At 41.9% G+C, this 22,327-nt stretch overlaps 1 protein-coding gene across 1 annotated transcript in view; it reads left to right on the forward strand.

The window, feature by feature from the left end:
* Positions 1-22,327, forward strand: part of sptbn4b (spectrin, beta, non-erythrocytic 4b) — a gene marked incomplete at its 5' end in the record, with an annotated part of 78,102 nt that overhangs the window by 17,294 nt on the left and 38,481 nt on the right. Inside the window, 8 exons of the mRNA XM_083914248.1 lie at positions 168-305; positions 4,125-4,365; positions 4,755-4,913; positions 5,968-6,098; positions 6,229-6,454; positions 8,920-9,122; positions 10,226-10,316; positions 17,714-17,860. Of these exons, the coding sequence (XP_083770374.1) occupies positions 168-305; positions 4,125-4,365; positions 4,755-4,913; positions 5,968-6,098; positions 6,229-6,454; positions 8,920-9,122; positions 10,226-10,316; positions 17,714-17,860 (1,336 nt within the window). The remainder of the gene's footprint in view (positions 1-167; positions 306-4,124; positions 4,366-4,754; positions 4,914-5,967; positions 6,099-6,228; positions 6,455-8,919; positions 9,123-10,225; positions 10,317-17,713; positions 17,861-22,327) is intronic.

Here is a 22,327-nt window from a genome sequence, read left to right on the forward strand (position 1 = left end):
CCGTCAGCTGTTCTTTCTTTCTCTCTCTCTCTCTCTCTCTCTCTCTCTCTCTCTCTCTCTCTCTCTCTCTCTCATGCATACAGACACAGATAATGCTGTATGCGCTCGCCCCTACTCTTAACCCCCTGACTTTGTCCCATCGTATCCCACAATGCTATTTGTTGTAGGTTTGAGAGCCTGGATCAGGAGATGAACAGCCTAATGGGAAGAATCCTGGATGTTAACCAGATAGTTCAGCAGCTCCTGGATGGAGGTCACCCTTCCTCTACAGAGGTCAGAGGTTGTCAGGACCACCTCAACTCCAGGTACTGTAACCAAACTGACCTCCCAACAACAACTGCCACTATCACATTTACCACTTGTACTGACATTAACAATTATAACAACTTTACAGAACACGCTAATGCTCAGCCAGCAGTTCTACTGCCTGGTTTTACAGTTGTAGTGTTAACACTGGTGCTACAAATCCTACTAGGTGAGGTACGTTTATTTGTACAGAACCTTTCAAACAAAGAGGAATTTCAAAATGCTTCGGCACAGACATACATTAGAACATAATGCAGAGCAAGATACAATTTAGTAAAGTAGCTAAATGAAATTAAGTTTCAGTACAGTTACAGTGCAGTAATCAATTTGAATTAAAGTTTAAGTTGTACTCCGTAAGATTTACATCTATTTAATTGTCTTTTAAGTTAGGTATCTATCAAAGAGTGAGTTAAAACAATGGTGACTGATCACATGACCCACTAATGAAAGCACTTGTTGCCTTTTTTGCTGAGTATTCCAGTCTGAGTGTCTGTGACGACATTCCCTCCCTAGATGTAAATAAGCCTCCATGTTAGTGACGCTGCTGACAGCGGTTGGTCTGTCGGCCCAGATTGTCATTAACAGTTATGCTGCTTTCACTTGTAATCGGAAATCGGGAGACTCAACTTCTGAGTCAGGCTTATAGTAAGGGCAGAAGTGTAATATGTTTGTGTGCATGGATTTAAGAAGGTAACATATAGGGGACAGACTGGAAGAAGAGAGGTAAATGTGTTTCAATAAAGTTTACAAAAGAGAAAAAAATAAATGAATAACTAGCCAACACACATAGTGACTGCGAGTCTGCAATTACATTTTACCGCAAAAGGGGATGCTAGAAACAACATATCTCAATTCTTATGGAGTACAACTTTAAACTGATGATTATTGTTTTGATTAGTGATTGTATTATTAACTAATTATATTACACCTACTACTATTAGCAATAACAATGTCAACAAAGCACTGTTCTTCAGTAATAAACTACAACTACTAACCCTCTACAGACAGTAACATAATATGCAATAAAACACTAATACTAATACACTGGCTGTGTCTTTGTACTCTCACTTACACAGATGTTAAAGTGGTACTTCTTAGAACTAGCACTAACAGGAATCTATATTTCAGTTATGAGCTAGTATCTAGTGATTTCTGCTACCAAAGTGTTGGTTAAGCAAAGCACTGAAACAATTAAAGAGAAGTGTAAGAAGTGTAGATTCATGTGGTGGCTGTGTAAGTTGCTTCTGACTCATGTGATCCAAATAATTCTAACAGCTGTGTTGTTTTTAAATTCCGAAATTACAAAATATTATTTATTTTTTGAAATAAAGCAGATGTGATTGCTTCCAAAATTCAAAACATATCCTTGTTAATGAAAAAAGTCCAGTTTTAAATCATATTCAAGGCGTAAAACCTTTCAAAAGAAGCATTTTCACTGGGGTCAAAAATCTGTTCGCTCTGCCGTTTGACGCACACAATGGGACATACACACCTGCATATAAGGGGCAGTCTAACAGAACTCTACCATGGAGCTGAATACTTTCCAAACTGAATATAAATCAGGTCGAGAAACAGCTGCAGTCCTATATCAACCATAAAATGAAACAAAATAAAATGCTCTCAAACTATTTACCTATATAATTTATATGTCTCCAAATAGTTATATATATAATAATATAATAATATTTACATAACTAAAAGCTCTAACAAGTAGGGAGGATATGACGGATATGTTTCAGTAAATAAATGTCTTTTAAACTGGTATCCAGAAATTGATTTTATAATGTTCATAAACTGTACTGTATGTGGAGAGCAGCCACTCTTAGGGGGGAGGAGTAGGTGGGAGGAGAGGGAGGAAGACTGACATGCAGAGAGAAAAGAGAGACATCAAATTTTGAGGGGGTTGTCTAATTATTCAGGGGAATTCATACTTTTGAAATTCTTTTTGTTGGCAAAGTGTTTTTTTGTAATTGTTTTTTGACGAGGGCCTTGTGTCCTGTCAGTCGCCGACTTAGTAAGAGGCTGAACTCCTCCTTGCTTTCTCATCTTTGTAGAGTATGAGTTCAGTGGCTGAGATATAAATGTAAAATAGCATTAGGCCTATCTCTTCCAAGTGTCTCTCTCTTTCTCTGTTTGGCTAACAAGGTTATTTATGCTTAACGTCCGGCCAGGTCGACCCTGTGATGGGATTGGCCGTCTTATCTGTCTCAGTCGTATTCGCTGACCACCGTTACGTCTGGCAGCAGAGCCCATGACGCCCGGGTGTCTATGAGTCTTGTGACCTTGGCACAAAGTGTTTGTCTCAGGGCGACCATCTGTGCTGCCTGCCTCAGTCAAGATGAAGCCAGCCGAGAGCAAAAATGAAAACAAACACAAATCTCACCGCCTTCTCTGGTAGTTAGTTATTCACATTCTGTTTCAGTTTTAGCACCTTAAAGGGGCTGTACTCAAAATGATGATACAAGTGGGCTGAGATTGTCTCCACATGGCTCACACAGACAACTCCCCAACTCATCAAATACCTACACTTTGTCACGGCCAGGTTTGAGCCATGAATACAACAGTTTTACTAATATTACACGTCTTACCACAGTATTATTACAGTATTATAATTTTATTTTATTATTTGAATTTTGAGCTAAAATCATTTATTTTTCACATTTATATTAGCAGATATTCATGATTATCCTTCATTTCATATAAATACATAAAAAAAACATATCTTTTTTTGTGTAAACTGAGTTTGGATAAGCGTATCCATTACATTACTTTAAAGATACAGACACATGCTATGTTTCATTTCTATGAAGTACCGAGCCCCATCACACACATATTACCCATACACACATAAGACTTCTTTTGCAGCTCTGAGGTCAGTGTCACCGAGCTGTTTTCCTGTCTGCCTCTCAGCGACTCTGCCATTACCTCATTACAGTCACAAGAATCTGTGTGTGTGCTTCAGTGCATGTGTGTATTTTTCATGGCTGAATGGGTGTGTACTGAGAGCTGCCAGTCTGGAGCAGAATCAGGAGAACATATTGTATGACGATATGGTGAGCAGACAAGGCCTGGGCTGAAACCAAAGCAGAGCACAGAGCAAACCGGATCAACTGTCTCAATGAATAATATCAGGTCATATCAGGTCATCATTAAAATGGGGTTACATGTCTTTTCATAATAATTCAGCTTGGCTTTTAAAGATTAACGTGTCATGAACATGAAAAACATTTAGCTTTTACATCTCTGTTAACGGAAACATCTCTCTAACAAGTGATTTCGTATCAGCACCAGATCTAGCCTTTAAGACAGAAAGAAAGCATGCCTTTATTAGTCCTGCAAGGGGAAATTCACTTTTCACTTTATGTTTTCATGTTAAACAGAGGCCCAAAATACACACATGCACAAACTGGATCTATATACATGCATCTATGGAGAGATTTCAGAGCGAGAGGGACCCGGTTTTTTTTTTGGGTTCAGTGCCTTGCTCAAGGGCACCTCAGCAGTGCCGAGGAGGTAAAATGGCATTTCTCTAACCACCATCCCACGCTCCATTATTGGTCCGTACGGGTATTTGAGAGGGCAACCCTTCAGGTCCCAAGCCAAGTCCCCGTGGACTGAGTAACTGCTGCCCCAAAAGAGTTAAAGAGGTATGACTTATGGTTTGAATCCCATGAGCTGAGATATTTTTTGAGTTGATGCATACTTTTTTTAAAACTACATCTTCTGCTTGTATCTTTTGGATTAGGAGGGAATTAAATACTATAGGTGTAAAACGTTAACTATCTACATATTTACTCCTGTCTGTCATGTTGTACCAGGTGGAACAGCATTGTGGAGCTGGTTGAGCAGAAGAAAGATCAGCTGGACTCGATGTTACGTCTGCAGAACTACCTGCTGGAGTGTGCCGAGATCAAGTCCCAGATCCAGGACAAGAGAAAAGCCATCGACGCCACTCAGTACGTGGGCAGTGACCTGGGAGGAGTCCTGGCTCTGCAGAGACGCCTCTCCACCATGGAGGGAGCCCTTTCTGTCCTGGAGCCCAAACTGCTGCACCTACAGGTAGGGAATTATGGGAAAATATTTAAATGTTAAAGAAAGACATTATTTAAGGTTTCACCTTGGTATTTTGATATGAATACAAATCTGTTGAATTAAATTACATTAAAAAACACTTCCCTTTTTAGCCAAGTGTTGTTAGCCATGATGTCTGTTAAGTGTTCATTTTTCCATTTATCTATTTACGTTTTTCTATTTATTACAAACAAACCACTGTTAGTGTTACAGGGAATTTGGAATACATCAGCAGTGGTAATAGATAGTAACATATTGAGCATTTATTCCAAGTGTGAGGGACCACAAGGAGGTTAAGATGATTTTATACGCAGGTTTGAATAATGAAGAATAAAAGGCTACAATGACCATAATGCCGTCTCTGTTTGGTGATGTAGGAAGAGGCAGAGCATATGGCAACCTCCCACCCAGGTCGGGCCATGGAGGTTCTCGTGCCGTTTGATGGCATCAGTGTGGAGTGGGAGGAGCTGAAGCGCACCCTGCAGGGCTGTGAGGACTCACTGATGGTGGCTAGCAGGCTGCAGAGCTTCATTCAGGTACACAGGGATAGTTCATACATAAGGAAGACATCTGATCATTCAAAAGAGAGACTGACTCTACTCTTACTCCACCCCAGTAATACTGGCATGTAACTGACATAACAAATTAGGCGCTAAATTCAATTCAATTCAATTCATTTTATAGTGCCAAATCATAATCAAAAGTTATCTCAGGACACTTTACATACTAGGTAAAGAACACACTCTATGACTTATTTATTTATTATTTATTTATGAATAAACAATGAGCAAAAAAACGAACATTAAAATGTCAGCACTTCAGTAATAATTTCATCACTGGTGTTGATCAGCAACCCATGCAGACACAAAATGCTCTGGTAAGTTTGTGCTATAGAGCAATAGAAACATCATCTGCCTCTTTAAAGATCCCCTTCTCGTTAAGACATATACAGATAGACTATGTAAAAAAAACTGATAATAAAGCCTGTGTCAAAAGAACAATTTCTGCATTTAAATCCTTAAAAATAAGTTTTCTAAATTTCTAAGATGTCTCCTACTCCACTGTAGGCCCATTCTCAGTGTATGTCCCCTTGCAGCTTCAAATTTCTACATCACACTTGGCATTACCTATATTGAACCAGGATTAACTTTCAAACTATTTGTGATGTCAAGGATAATGCTTGTAGGCCCACCCCTTAAAATCAAAGGTTTTTACAATTACCATCCAACTGTAGAAACAAGAAGGAAAAAAAAATTTGACTAGAGGGCAACTTCAGAGGTTGAGTAAGGTACAACTTCCCAGAAGAGGCTGGGTTTCCAGTCTCACAACAACAGACTGAGACGAATGTGGTGGAGAAATTGGTTGTTTTAGGAAATCAATTTTATGACAAGAAACCTGCATCTGCTACAAGCTAAGCAGTAGCAACCCCCATGACCTGCCTTTAATTTCACCAAGCAACAAGGAATTAATTTTCACACGCACAAAACCCTATATATGGTAAATGTGTAAAAGTCTTTTAACAGATGTGCCAGTCTGCACAGACTTTTGCACTGGAGACACAATAGAACTGTTCCTCTCCCCGACTGTCAGGACCTGGACTCGTTCCTCACCTGGTTGGTCCAGACGCAGACGTCAGCGGCCTCAGACCAGCTGCCCAATGACCTAGAAGAGGCAGAGAGACTCATCAACAAACATGCTGCCCTAAAGGAGGAGATCGGACGGTGGGTTGCTGAGGACAATAGGAAGCTTATTCTTGTTTATTTATCATTTTAACATATCTTTGTAAATGGCTTTTAGACACATCAGGTATTTTGAGAATACTTGAACTGGTCGCTGTCGTTTTCCATTCAGGTATGAAGAGGACTACGAGCGCCTGCAGGCCATGAACGAGCTGCTTGAGTCCGAGGAGGCTCCTCTCCCTCAGGCCGCCCTGCAGCAGTGGCTCCAGAAGCTTGATGTCGGCTGGAACAAACTGCTGGAGATGTGGGAGAGCAGGAGAGAAGTTCTGGTCCAGGCTCACATTTTTCATCTGTTTTTGCGAGATGTCAAACAGGCCGAGTCCTTCCTCAACAACCAGGTGAGACAAACAAAGGTCCAGGTGGTAGAGTTTACAAACCAGAATACAGCAACATGTATGATGTGCTATTCTCTTGCTGTTTGAACATTGCACCTCTGAGGTGATTCCAAGCATGTCTGGCTGCCGCTGAGGCAAATACAAAACTCCTTAACTGTGCTTATTTTTCCTTCTTCATCTTATCCTTTCTTCTGATGGTGACAGACCCGTATGAGCTATGTACTAAAAGAAATAGAAAATATCCATGCATTAAGTGCTAAAATGGAAGGAGTCTCTTGCCATTTTGTCCGTCTGTCTGACTGTCCTTCATTTTTCTCGACAATATATGATCGACTTCTTATTGGCAGGTTTACTGCTGAGGACTCAAGAAAGTGAAGTCTTGAGTGCCAGCTCTTGAGATCTATGGGACATATTTATTCGTAGTGCGTTATGTACACACTGTATGCTGTTTTGAGAGGGGACCCCTATGGCATGCCGGGTCCATCGCCACAGTACATTCCAGAATCGGGTGACTCTGACTAAGGAGGTAGAGCAGGTTGCTCTAAAAAGAAGGTTGGCGGTGTGATCCTGGTGTTTGCTTTTCATTTTACGCTTTTAGGCTATTTTTCTATGTTGACCCTCCTCGAATCAAACTAGCTCTGCTTTTGTCATTTACTCAGTTCTTGTGATAATGATGGCGAGAACACCATCAGTTCAGACATTTCACATCACCTCAATATTCTAGTGCCTTCATGAACACTGCTGAACAGGCCAAGTGTTGCCTTGTGACTGCAGTAGAGTGTCAACTGGACTGTGAGTGTGTTTGTGTGTGTTTTTGTGTGTGTGTGTGTGTGTGTGTGTGTGTGTGTGTGTGTGTGTGTGTGTGTGTGTGTATGTGTGTGTGCGTGTGTGTGTGTGTGTGTGCGTGTGTGTGTGCGTGTGTGTGTGTTGGTGTGTCAGCAGGTGTTTTTTGTGTCACTGTATTATGTGAGCAGGAGCTCTCGAGGCAGCAGCCTCCAGATATACTGACTTCATGAGAATATGTAGGAGGAGGAACTGTTGGCAGTTGCCTATTCTGTGTATTTGAGTGAGTCTGTGTGTTAACAGTGTGCAGTATGATCATTATATATCATAGGCTTGTGTAAATTAAACATGCTTTGCGTTGCCAAAATTATGTCCGTTCGTACGTTACTGTGCAAGTATTTGGTTTGCAAAGATCATACCTCGGATCTAAGCAGTATCACAAATTAAGCCTGGGTTAGGCAGTTTATTTTTGGTGTTGTTGTGCAAAAATAAGCATAATAGTCTTTCAATATCTTGTATTTCAAGTGATTTGAGAGAAAACTAGACTTCTGCACCTCCTCTTCGCTCTGTTTTAGAAAATATAGCCTGGGACGGGCAAGTTTGGCCAATCACTGGTCATTTCAGAGAGAGGAAACGTTCCTTTTGGCTCAGGCCAGAGAGGGGAAAGCAAGAGGATTTTGAAAACTATAGATTTAGACGTTGTTAGTAGTTTTATCTTAGCTGAGCAATTGTAATCCCTTTTCTTTCGAAAATGTACACATATTTTTAGATTACCAATTCCTCCAACACAGTCTTTGGAATATGATAATCAGCATTTCAAGCTCTATAGACTAGCCCTCTCTTGAAAAACAAACAGCTAGACCCAGATCTTGCAGTCATCTTTGCTGTATTTAATTTCAGTATAACATATACGGAGGTTTGTTTTTTCTGAGCTGAAATGTCACAGGCAGAGCTGCCCTTGACTATTCTGTGTGTGTGTGTGTGTGTGTGTGTGTGTGTGTGTGTGTGTGTGTGTGTGTGTGTGTGTGTGTGTGTGTGTGTGTGTGTGTGTGTGTGTGTGTGTGTGTGTGTGTGTGTGTGTGTGTGTGTGCGTGTGCGTGTGTAAGCCTGTGTGCTGGCCAGAACGTCTCTTTTGGTTTGATAAAAGATCCTTACCAGGGACCAGCTCTTATTAGCCGGGGGGGTTGATTCAGGGATTTCTTCTTCAATAAGTATCAAAGATGTTCCAGGCTGTAGATCTCTGTTCGCCTCTCCCTGTTGCTTGATTTATTTGATCTGTGTCCAGATGCCATATACATTTGTAATGATATACTTTGTTTGAGTAGTTTTGTGTCAAACATTTTCTGATCTTTAGTTATTGATGGATAAATTACTTTAGTACTTTACTTTAGGATTAGTGCTTGTTTTGTCTGGCTAACAGTCCAAGAAAGGTATTCAGTTTACCATCATGTAAGACATAGAAAAGCAGCAAATCCTCACATTGAGGGGCTGAAATATGATTTAATTGATAAACACTGTTAGTTTTGGTTGTCAAACTAACCAATTAACATTGCTGATTAGTTCAAGAGTTAAATTGGTTGCTGTGTTCATTTGTGTTTTATTGTTCTTTTCTTTCATCTCCTCACTTCCCTTAATCAGTTCCTGAACCAAGAAGTCACCTTACTGTTCCCATCTTCATCTTCTAGGAGTCGGCGCTGGCTCACGTGGAGCAACCCACCACAGTGGAAACAGTTGAAGCTGCCATAAAGAAACACAAGGACTTCACCACCACCATGGAGCTCAACCTGCACAGGATCAAAGCTGTGATCGAGGCTGGAGAGAGTCTCATCAGCCAGAGTAACATCTACTCTGACCGCATCAAGGAACGCATCGACACCCTCGCCAATAGGTGCGTAAAATTCTCACATTTACAACTAGTTTTCTTCTTGCTTTGTAACTTTCTTGTAGAGGACGTTTACAGCGTGTGGCATGTAGAAATTATGACACAAAGAATATATGTCTGCTGATAATGGAAAAGGAGCTAAAGCACAATTAAAAAGATAAATATACAGTTTGAGAATATCAGAAAAAGGTGGAACATGATTTCATGCTGTATGATGGAACAGTAGGAATAGTTGTGTCTGTAGGAACGTTTGGCTTATCTTATCTTAACTTTCTCTTACTATTTTCATATGGTGGGCTCCTAAGAGTGTGCCACGTCCGATTCAGCAAAAGCTCCTAACTTCCGATAACTGTAAATGACCTGGAGATGAGATGAATTCTGAAGTTGAAATGAAGTTTCTTGTCAACACGTCATGCTTGATTTGTCTCTGTTGAAACTGAGTACCAACTGCAGCAGCACACACTGTCCTAGCTGTACGTTGAGCGGATTTTAAAGCACAAAGAAGTAGGCAGCGGATACAATACAACATGAATACAAAGAATGGTAGCAGCTAAAGAAAAGAGGAGAGGGACTCCCAAGTAAAAAACGAAACAAAACATAGAAAACAGAGCTCAGCCTGTTTAGTCCACAACTGACACATGACCATGAAATCTGTGTGATAGCTGAGTTGGTGGTGGAGAGTGTATGTGTGTGTGTTGGGTGGGGGTTGGGGGATTTGTGCATGTGTCCAACAATAGCAATGTGAAGAACCATATGGTTTTTAGATTTAATTTACATAAATTAAGTCATTGGACTTTTTCTCTCATGGGGACAAATAAATGAGCGACATCATTATTTTAATGTGTTACATTTCGGTTCTGTAATAAGTCACCTCACAATTATGATGTTAATTAAGGTACAAATAGGGTACAAATGATACCTGGTCTTTTTTGTTGTTATCTACCATACAATTATCAGACCTCCATCACCAAGCTTTTAAAATGCTGGGAATTTAGATTATGGTCGGACGATGAGTTTGTCAGAGACCGCACCTAGATATTTTGTAGTAGTGTTCATTTTTTGAATGTTTTTTGAATGTTTTTTGAAATTCCTGTGATTTATTTTTTCAGGGGAAACCAGAACAGAGAGCTGGCCCAGCAGTGGCTGGAAAAGCTGAATGACCAGTGGGAACTTCAGAGGTTTCTGCAGGACTGTCATGAGGTAGGAGGCCAACAGACTGGTTGTACCAGTTGAACTCACTAGTGTGGAAGTACATTAAATTGGTCTAAAAGTATTTTCACAGGGAAAAATAAGAGGAAGATCATCTCTTTGTTCTTTTTTTGTTACCACAGTCAACTTCACATTTTGGCAGCCTCTAGTGAAAATGCAAGAACTTCAAAAGTTTACAACTCTTAACATTTCCTGGCCATGACCACACTCAAAACATCATCATCATCATCATGAATATGGGATAATAAGCCTGATATATATCGGGTTTCAGTTAGCAGTCCCAAGTCACAACTATTTTAAATTTAAATGGAAATAGAAACAATAAGATTTTGCCATCTTGTCGTAATTAATTTATTGCCAGTGTCATAATAACATATAGTTTGCAATAGAATAACTTCATTGAATTATTAAAGCCTTTTTGTACTTTGGCATATGGTCTTTATCAGTACGTCTGACAGCACACACGTAATAATGTGTGTTGAAGTATTTCTATCTTTCATTCTTTTCAGTTTAGTATTTGCTTCTTCTACTCAACCTTACCCTTTGACACCAGTACTATACACAAAATCTTTTACTTCTTTTCTTTTAATCTTTTGCAAAACATGTCAGTGTACAGTAAGGATCTCTCTCCTGATTCTTTTTGTTAGAAGCTATCATTGACATGCCCCTCCCCTCATGCATGTCCAGTTGTGTTGCACCCGGCTCACATCTGCTTGTTCCTGCAGTCTTTGCTCTCTCACCCTGCAGAGTCACAGGGTTCTTTCTGGGCCAAAACATTGTTTAGTTTCAGCAACTTTCTCTCTTTGGCTCTACTGAATAATTCATCAGCATAGCTCCTCATCACTAATTCAAAAGAGGCAGAGTGTATCTCACTGTGTACGTGTGTGTGCGTGTATGTGTGCGTGTGTGTGTGCGTGTGTGTGTGTGTGTGTGTGTGTGTGTGTGTGTGTGTGTGTCAGCTTTACCTATCTGTCTGCTTGTATGTGGTATGCGTGTCTGTAGGAATACAGTATGCATGAGGAGGCTTTCCCTGACTCTGCGTGTGCATTTGTGCCTGTATGTGTGTGGACAGTGGGCGAGTGACTGCGTCAGTCCGTAGGAACCTGAGCTCTCAGCTGCCAGGGTGCGTTCTTCTGTTTGGCTCAGGCTGCATTCCCGTGTTTTCTTCTTCTCACTGCTATTTCCATCCACTCAACAGCACATAGACCTTGTTATTTGTTCAGTAGTCTCCTTTCAGTGATTGTCAGTACAGCCTTTGGTACTAATCCTGTACTGTATTTTACTGTAGTTGTAATTCACTCCAAAGATGGAGCTGCTCTTTTAGAAATACTTCCTTTACTCTTCAGAAATACAAGACAAAGTGTAAAGCTCCTTTGCTGTTAGAGTCCTGACACACCAGGCTGACAGTTGTCCGTTGCTTAGCATCTATCACCCCCCTAACCAAACCCCTCCCCTCAGGGTTCCACAATTCCTCCCCCCAAGCTCGTATCCCCTCCCTATCCCTCCTAACGACATGCAGAGTCAGAAGCCGGCCCGCTAAAAACACATGGCTAAGGTATGCTAACATGTGTTGACATAGCCGTTTATCAGGCCTGGGACGTTCACAGTCATAAGCCAGTATTGGCACAGACTCATGGAGGCTATTTATGTATCTACCACAATAAAACTCAAAAATGACCTGGTCAACAAAAAGTCTGCTGTCTCAACCTCTGTTTTCAGTCCCAAATCCTGGCGTAGCCGATGTTGACTCCTCTTTGGTTCCTATGGAGGTCACATTTCTGCCTTTTCCTCGGTTGACTTGCGTTTTCTTCCAGCCTTCGCCGTTGGGGTGAGCAGAGGCTGCTTGCTGGTATCGGTCTTTTCCTTCTACAAGGTAACAGAAGCTCTGATAGCTGAGCTGCTAAGCTAATCACTAGTTGCTCAGAGTTTACAGAGAGTGAGGGGGAGTGAGAGGGGACGAGGCGTGATGATGGGGAGCAGGGGAGACGAGGTGAGACGAGGGGAGATGCGAAGATTGGATGGAGGGTACGAACCAAAGGGAGCATTTTGGACCGAATGGCTCCTTTTGGTCAATTTCTATGCAGGCCCATGGCTGATAGACTGAGGGCGCACTCACACTGCCCATCCGTACCGTGCCCCGGGCTTTAGGGTACTTGTCCCCCCCCTCCCTCTCCCCCCACTGGCTAGCCCGTTTGTACTCACACTGCCTGGGCCTCGCGCAAATGCTTCTTGCCTGCCTATACGCCATCACGCCGTAACACGTCACACGCATTGATTGACATCATCGCGATGAGTCGCTTTGTTTACAAATCTTTCCATAGACCTCTGAGTTTTTGTGCCTCTTGTCGACTGTTTTTGAATATTTTCATCTGCCCAAATCTGCAGTAAACACTCAGCAAGTGGACCACTCCTAAGCGCGGTATGGTTGCACTCACACTGGTCAAACGAACTAGACTTTAGCCGTGAAACGTGCTTGTGTACGACACGGATGGACAGTGTGAGTGCGCCCTAAATGGATTTTTTTGGTCCTTCTTGCTGTTCATATTGTGTAGATCGGACCTCAACAATGACCTCACATTAAGGATCATGCTGTAGCTTTTTATCCAGATTCACCCTCTAATCTGTTTCAGGAAAAGAGCAGGTGTATGCCCTAAGGCTGCATTGCTAAACACAGTGGGCCTCATTTATCAATCTTGCGTGAAAACGGGCGCAGATCTGAGCGCAGAATTGGTCGTAGGAAAGGACCCACGTGTGATTTATGAAACATTCGTATCGGACCAATCTCAGCGTACGAATGAGCGGGCCTTGATAAATGCGGCGGCTGAATTGGATCGTCTTTAACATGTTACGCCCCTAAATATTCCTGGTTCGGAGGCCTCGCCCACTGAGGTCAAACACGGAGAGGAAGAACGCTGGTTAGAAAAGAAACTTTTCCGACACACAGATTGGCATCCTGACATCCGAGATGGAGCAAAATAAAGATGTGCTTTTTGTCAGTCTTAAGAGTGGAATAAAAGGGGCCCATAAAAATGCTGTATGGAAAAGAATAATGGAGGGAGTCAAACCGAAGCAGCGCTCCACTGAGACCCGAGTGCGCCTGTGCGCACTGTTGGACAGGTGTAACCCAATTAAAAGCACACACGTTTGAACCTAGGAATTACAAGAAAAGCTGGGATTATGTTTAGGAAACGCTGAGTCAAATACATTCAACTTGCTCAAAAGATCCATTGAATTCATTTTGTAATTATGGCTGCAGCGTATTTACACAGAACACACAAAAAGGTGTTGTTTTGTGTTCGCTTTTATCCGAGTTTGTGATTTTAAACTCTTTAAAATAGTTGAAAGACTGTAAGTAACCAATGTTCTGACCGTTGTGGGTCACCTGTATATAAACTACTCCTATAGGTCAAAACAACAGCCTTCTGATCCAGAATATCACCTATAATGCAAGGGGGTGCATTTCACGGCAGGGGTGCTGAATACGGCGCTCTTGCTCTGTAGCAGGTTGCCAGCGGGGTCATTAGGTATTCCGTAAGAGAATACCTTTGTCATCTAGAAGAACCATACCAAGATGTTAATCATCTGATACCTTGTTTGATTTAATGCAATTTATCGAGGGTAGCCACGAACCGAGGAGATGACTTTGGCTCTGCAGTGCGTCTTGCTGCAGCCACGTGCCAACACATTCACTCATTCATATTCAACCATTTGTCCCTGTCGGGGTCGCGGGGGGCTGGAACCGAGCTGTTTTGAAATATAAAAGAATCGCGTGTGTCCCCCCCTGGCCACCGGGCACACGTTTAAAAGCGATAGCTTGGCATCACAAATCACCTGTACATTTATCGAGTGGTAGTTTTTGCGATTGATGAATGCGTAATCATTCATGGATGGTGCCTTCAGACCCACATGAGTACAATCAATCGCTCCAACCACAATTTTTTATTTTTTTAATTTGTTTTAAGAATCCGTTTGATCTGTTTGATCTGTTCTTAATATGTGACTGCTTATGCTTAATGACAGCTGAGCTTTGTTCATTATTTTCAGACAGATTTTGCTGCACCGCAAATACACAGGCTCAAATGTGCGTACACGACCTGAGACCAGACGTGAGATGTGATCGTAGCTCCCGCTCACATCCAAATTGATAAATGCTGACGTTTGCCAGGAAATGGTCGTACGCACGTTTTTCTGCTGTACGTTCGTTTGATAAATGAGGGCCAGTGTGTCTCTATATAATAGATGTAACACATGCCAAAGTGCCTCTTTACGTATTGTACGTGCTTTTCTTCTGTCAGGTCAGATATTAAGAATCGGTGCCTTGGACGAGTGAATGTATGCTGAGGATAAATGGTGTTAAGACTTCTCTTTGGGATAAAGACTCAAATCTGTGTTTTCTCAGGACTAGAAAATTCCTCTTTAACCTTTTGTCTTCTTCATCTAATTTATTTCTTCATATTTCCAGTAGACTAGTATTTGTCCTTAGCTTACTAGGTCACAAAAACTCGAAACTAAATATTAAGGACATGCAGAAATTACCTCAAAAAAGCCTGAAGCTCCAAAGTGTTTCTGAAGTCTATTTTTAGTCTTAACACAAACCTTCCCCTCAGGTCCAATGCTTTAAATAAAGTGAAATGCATGTTTTTAATTTTATTAAAGAGTTGCAGCCGGGGGGGGGGGGGGGGGGGGGGGGTTGTTTTCCACATATGCTATGATATGTTGTATTTATTTTTACATGTTATATATGTTTTATGGATTTATGAATAATAATACATTTTCCTGGGTTTTAGTACTGGTTTAATTGATTAATGTCCATCATGACTTCCAATGATTTTGCTCTACCAGCAGTCTAAAATACAAATAGATTGAATTTACAATGGTACAAAAACAGAAAAAGACTTCAAATTGGTGATGCATATTCGTTACTCACATGTATTTATCATTTTTAGTTCCGCTCGCCAACAGATGTCTATTAATGGACAAAATCTGAGACCAGCAGTTCAAATACATACAAATGTAATGAATCCTCCTCTCCCTCCTCTCCCTCTTCCTTTTGGTCCCTCTCTTCCACTCCTAAGTCAGACAAACTTCTCCTCCCCCTCCCTCATCCATTCTCATTCATTCTCTACCGCCCCAACCCCCCAACACACACTCCCTCTCTCCTCCTCCTCTCCCCTCATTCAATTCATTTACAGTCTCAAGGGGGGCATCAGGCTGTGACCCTCCATGACCTATGCAGTCATGGGACCTGTAGGTGTGTGTGTGTGCGCGTGTGCAATCCTTACGAGTGTGAGTGTGCACACTCCTGTATGCGTGTGAATATGTGAGGCGTGTTTACTCTTGTTAGCTGGCATGTCCTCACCCGTCCGTACTGTGTGTTACTGTGTGTGATAGCTCCAGGAAGAGGAGACAAACAGGGAGAGTGTTGGAAAGAAATCCCACCACTGTCCTTTTAAGGAAAGAGCAGTACTGCTACCTGTCTCTCTCTTCCCACTGTCACCCCTCCTCTTTTCTTTCTCTTTTCCTCTGTCCAAACCTCTACTACTTCTCTCTGTCTCTCTGTGTCTCTGTCTGTGTGTGTGTGTGTGTGTGTGTGTCTCTCTCTCTCTCTCTCTCTCTCTCTCTCTCTCTCTCTCTCTCTCTCTCTCTCTCTCTCTCTTCTCTCTGCTTTACCACTGCAGCAGAGTCAGGCAAGCTAGAGTCAGAGAGTACAGCTGCCTGGGACTGCTGCAGAGAGGAAGAGAGGGATGGCAGAGGAGTGTGTGGTGTGTATTGCGGGAGGGGAAGGATAAAACAAAAGCAGCTGTAGCTGAGTCGTGTGTTCGGCTGACAGCGAAGACCGGCATGTTTCAATCAAATAAAAAAAAATCTTTCTTTCCCTTTACATCCATCCATCCCCCTGTTTTGACACCATTTAAAGCCCCCACCCTCTGGCTCAGCATCATTAACCATGACCGGTGAGCCTAGGGGCGCTGCCTGCATCGCATTCCCTCCCCCAAAACATCCCAATCCCAGCATTTTGCTCCTCCCTCTCCTCTCCTCTACCCCATCTCTCCTCCAACCAGCCAGGCAGCCCACTCACTCACTCGCCCACTCACTGAAGGTGTGGGGCAGGGGAGGGGCGCCCATGCACTGACTAGGCTGCCTGCCATTTTATTGTTTTGGGGAGAATGATTTTTTTCTTCTTCTGCTTATCTCTCAGTCTTCCTCATTCTTGCCCTCTCACTCGTCACCGATCTGCCCCCGCCCCCTCTCTCTCCTGGTTGAGCGTATAACAAATCCTCAGCAACATAGAGAAAGAGAGAGGGAAAGAAAGAGAGAGAGAGAGAGAGGGAGCGAGAGAGAGCGGAGCGCAGCCTCAGTTTGAAGTCCTCAGTCTGTCTCCTCAGCCTCCAGTATTGTTGTTATTTACCCTCCTGCTTGGCATTTTCTACCCAGCACACCTTTTGTGTAGCTGTCTCGTGTTCAGCTCCGCAGAAGGCACCTCTCTTTCTCTGTAGCTCTCCCTTTCCTGTCCTTCCTCTCTCCATCTGGCTCTGCGGTGAAGAGCGTCTTTGCACGTGTGTGTCGGCAGACCGGCGAGGATGCGGATACCAGCGGCTGTTTGCAGCTGCCACAATCCTGTGGGCTTTTCCCGTTAAACGCTGCCGGTAAAAGGGTTATTCGCTTTACAGCTGAGTTAGGAGAGGGTTGAAAGGTGCAGGTGGAAGTGTTGCATGCAGGTGTGAGGATGTTGATGACGGAGAGACGAGGGTGCTGATGCTGACCTGAATATTTTGGTGATGCTGTCAACGGAGGCGGGAGGTGCTCTCACTGTGTATTTGCCTCACACAGGCACAGATTTTACTCTTTGATGGACAGTGGACATGTGTGTGTGTACATGTGTGTGTGTGGGGGGTGGGTGGGGGGGTGCTTGCTGGGGGGGGGGGGGGGGGGTTGTTTACTGTGTGGGTGTGTGTTGATGCTGTGGCTCTGTTGTGTCGTATATACCTGTGAATTCTTACAGCCAAGCTTGTTGGTACACGTGTGTCTGCCTACATGTGCTTGCTGTGCGTCATCAAATATTCATGTGTTTGACCTTGTATTTCTCTCTGTATGTGTTGCTGGTCTGTACTTTTATTGTGAATTATGATAATATACAGTAGTGTAAGTATGTGTATGTCTCATGCAGTGAATTAAGCATATGTTTGTCTTACTGGACACAATTTCAGTATGTACCTGTTAGTGTGTGTGAGAGTGTTTTAGTGTTCCCAAATCCTTATAAAATAAGATATCCGTAATTTACAGCATATATGCACATCCTGTATTGACACCTCTCTCTCTCTCTCTCTCTCTCTCTCTCTCTCTCTCTCTCTGTCTTCCTCACACTCCCTTCCTTCCTCTCTCCCCAGCTGGGGGATTGGGTGTGTGAGAAGATGCTAATGGCGAGGGACAGCAGCCGAGACGAGACCCAGAAGCTTCATAAGAAATGGCTGAAGCACCAGGCCTTCATGGCCGAGTTGGCCCAGAATAAGGAATGGCTAGACAAAATTGAAAAGGTGAGTGCTGCCAGTCACTAAACCGTAGTGTTTTCCTAACTCGTAGATGCAGTTTTCGTACTTTTTTTTTTTACTCTTGCTTGGAAGTTGACAGCTTAATACTGGTGTAGAATGAGTTTTATGCCCTTTTGGTTTCTTGGAACACGATAAGATGACACTCTGGAATGTGGAGTAATGTTTTTGTGTATTTTATTATGTAATATTTGTGTTTATTTTGTGCTAAGCAGCAGAGAATGTCAGGAAAGAGAGAGGGGGAAGGAATTACTTCTCAGATTAAATTTAGGTTTGGAAGTTAAGGCAAACAAAGTCTGTCGTATGTCATAATCTGTCTGTCAAATCTATCTTTGCCTTTTTGATGTTTGTTGTCTTGGGGGGGGGGGGCAATGCTCTTACAATGAGTTTACAGATAATTTGACATATTTGAAGCTTGAAGCTCTGTGGTCATATGTTGCTTTGATCAGTCACATATAAGTGCTGGATACCAGGCCCCTTTTAGAGACACCATTATAATGGTTTTCATTTATGATTAAATGTCTGCAGAGGTAAAGTCTATACTTATGAAGTTGGAGTTTTTGTCCAGCTGCTCTTTGTAGATGGAGTCAGGGGCAGACTTACAAATATGTTGGATGGTGAGTTTTAAGATGGGAGATTTTGAGATTTTTGGTGTTTCCAAATTTAGTCCCAAGTTTGTTAACACATAGCTTATGAATCACTATGTTCACATTCTCTGGTCCTCCTTTTCCATTTGATTTAAAACGAATTGCCATAAAGGCACCTTTGCATTCGTCTTACTAACAAGAGTGGGGATCTTTCCTGCTGGAGTTACATGGGTAATTTCATGCAGTGTCTGACGTATGGTAGCAGGTTTGTTACTGTTGTTGTTTAAATATACTACAACAATGCACCGAAGCTTAGAAAAAGCAAGAAAGAGAAAAAGAAAGAGAGTGCAGGATTGAATATCTTTCTGTTATCATGGACATGTGAGGGCCATTATTGTGGCAAACCAATATTGTGTTGTAATCTTGTCATACAGCTCAAGCCACATACTTTTATGTTGAATCACATTGATGTTAGATGCCAGCTAGGTTACTGTGCTAATGGTTAGCAGAGAAACATTTTAGGACTATAAGGAATGGGTATGTTAGCTGTGTTTGGAGAGATAAATAGAAACTGTCAAAACTCTGTATGATCACTGAAGGTTAATGTTTATTTTTAAAGAGAAAAGTGACCTCTTGTGTCTGTCTCCCTTCAGACAGGCTTCACTGATGTAAAAGCTTGGACATCAGTCATTGAAGTTGCACAACCTTTCATTCCCCAATGTCAAACTTATTTTGAACTATTTTATACAATAGAATTATACCTTTCATTTATCACTAAAGTGCTAAACTCACGCAATTAAAGCGTACAGTAACAATGCCAGTATCAAGGGCAGAAAGTATTACAGAAGGGTTTTAAATAGAGAGGGGAGCGCTGTAACCTTCACCAGTGCAGTGTGTCCTGATAGGATCTGTTTCATATTAAGGAGATTTCTACAGCACATCAGCCTTTTCTGTAAAGATGCAGTCGACACAGACGTAATTAGCCAGTGCTCCCCCAACTGCACGTCCAGGTTTCACTGGGTTGACGTTTGACTGTTGTGTTCACACCTCTGACTGGCTGCAGTGATGTGAATCTGGATGTGTAAAACAGTACTGGTCGGTAGAACTAAGTCGGCACAAAGTAAGTGCCACATTCCCTCAGGAACTTATCACTGATTTGTGATCCTATTTAAGGCGAAGTCACGCATTGGGTTGTGTATGTGCGTGCCTCTGTGTTTGGCCTGTGAGAGGCAGTGAAGGCGATAATTGAATGACATTTGCTCATGTTATAATACTACAGATGGCCTTGATCCCCAGCAAACATGAACACCTTTTCTGCTAAATGAATGTTCAAGAATTCATTTTAGGCACAAGTTGGAGGAAAATCACGACGCAAAGATAATACAATTCCCACATGTTCAGTCTGTTCAGTCGGGTTTACTTGTGTAATGCTACAGCCAAGTTATGGTCATCATCTACATCAGTTTTTTTACTTTACGTTGAAACACTGCAAGAGTAAAAATCTTTTGAACTAAAACTAATTGTACTCATCATACTTTGCTATAAATCTGAATATAGTTGACTATGGCATAATGGCTCGATCCTCAGCAGTCTCATCCATGGCTGGGCTGAAACTGAAGTCCCCTGGTGGGAGCAGAGTAATGGAGCCAAGGCACAACGCTGCATTATGTGTTATCTGTGCACATGATGTAAGACTTCCTGTGACACAGTTGAAACTAAAGTTGAAGTGGTTAGTCAGTCAGTTGAAAGACAAAGAATTTAGCAGAAACTATGTTAATTATTGATTCATTTATCATTTATCAAACGGTAGCCATCTGATGCTTAAATGTGAGATTGTGCTGCTTGTCCTTGTCTTAGGTTATAACAAACTGAAGTTTCTTGGGTTTTGGATTGTTTATCAGACTAAAAACAATTTGAAGGTATCTCAATAGGCTTTTCACTTTTTCCTGATGTTTTCTTTGACAAGAAAACGAATTGTTAGTTGCAGCTCTAATTCAGACATATAGGTATAGATGCCTAGTTATAATTACATATATACAAAAGTGGGTTAAGTAATAGTCCATCATTCAACTTAAATCACATATATAAGGCATTTCGGCTCGCACGTTCGTAGCTAGTATCCCCTCCCTCTCCCTCCTAAAGACACGCAGAGTCAGAAGCCGGCCCGCTAAAAACACATGGCTAACGTATGCTAACATGTGTTGACATAGCCGTTTATCAGACTGGGGACGTTCACAGTCATAAGCCAGTATTGGCACAGACTAATGGAGGCTATTTATGTAACATCTACCACAATAAAACTCAAAAATGACCTGGTCAACAAAAAGTCTGCTGTCTCAGCCTCTGTTTTCAGTCCCAAATCCTGGTGTGGCCTTCTCCACCGCTCAAAGGAATCCCCGATGTTGACTCGTCTTTGGTTCCTATGTAGGTCACATTTCTGCCATTTCCCCGCTCCACTTACGTTTTCTTCCAACCTCCGCCATTGAGGCAGGCAGAGGCTGCTTGCTGGTATCGGTCTTTTGCTTCTCCAAGGTAACAGAAGCTTCAGTAGCTGAGCTGCTAAGCTAATCACTGGCCACGCAGAGTTTACAGAGAGGGAGGGGGAGTGAGAGGGGATGAATGTCTAAAGCTGATAGATTGAATGGATTTATTTGGTTATTTTTGCTATTTATATTGTGTGGATCGGACTACAGGACCATAATCGCTATGAAGTAGGGCTAGGTCATTGGCTATCTCGATAATGATATATATCCACATAGCATTTTTTCTGCTAGTCTGTATGAAATAACCACATGGTAAAGCCTATTTTTGTTTACTCCTGTTTGAATTAAATACTTCAAAATTACTGAGTATTTGTATTAGTACTTTAGCGCAAAATGACCATGACATGCAAGGATCAGAAACGTTGTCCAAAAAGAAACGATCTAGAAAAATATGTGCCATAAACATGTTTATATCGCCCAGCTCTACATTAAAGACAGTCATTGTTTGCATGACGGCAAAGGTCACTTTTCAAAAGAATGCAACCTAATGTGTTGATTTTACAGTGAAAATGGTCTTGTTTAGTCGGAACAGAAGAGCTTTAAATAAACCAGTGAAATTGAGGTATTATATCACCTCTCTGGCCTTGCCCAATCAGCTCGCTGATCAGTGTAACACTTCTCATTATGTCTAATTACTGTATGCCTATTGTACAAAACCCAGTCATTTCTCTCTTTTTCTTCTTCTATAGTGGGCACTGCGAGGAAGGTGTGTGAGAGAATGTGTTTGTGTGTGTTTAGTGCGTGTGTACCCGCGTGCAAGTTATGACGTGTGTATATGTCTATAACGTGGGCAAATGATGTGAGAAAAATTGGCGGCCTGATGTGTAATGATATACCGTGATATAATGTAGAGAGAGCAGCACTGCGAGGCCTGAGAGCGCAGAGCTGTTTCCATTATAGATTCATGGGTCATGTGCTTATCTGAAGGCAGAATTGGGTTACTGGAAAATGCTTACAGGAGGAAAGAGAGAGTGACAGACAGAGGAGAAGAGGAGGAGAAACATTGTGCTATCTTCTACTTGCATTTTGTTTGCAAAGGATTAGAAGTTTTGAATGCAGATGTTTTGTAAATTGACATAGATGATAAGTTATAATAATGAAGGAATTCCTTATTTGTCAGTTAAGGTTAAAGAAAAAGTACTTGTGATAAAAAGTACATGTTGTGATACAAACTATATATACTATATAAACAGTATAAATGCTTTATTTGTCTGTAGAAGATTTATGCATGTGGACCACTGAAATTGTGAAATATTTTGCTGCTCTTATGTATAAAGGAGTCCATTGTTGTTTTTACGCCCACAAGCTGAAGTATCAAAAATATT

The sequence above is a fragment of the Echiichthys vipera genome, assembly GCF_963691815.1.
Source record: "Echiichthys vipera genome assembly, chromosome: 5".
Taxonomy (NCBI): Eukaryota; Metazoa; Chordata; class Actinopteri; order Perciformes; family Trachinidae; genus Echiichthys; species Echiichthys vipera.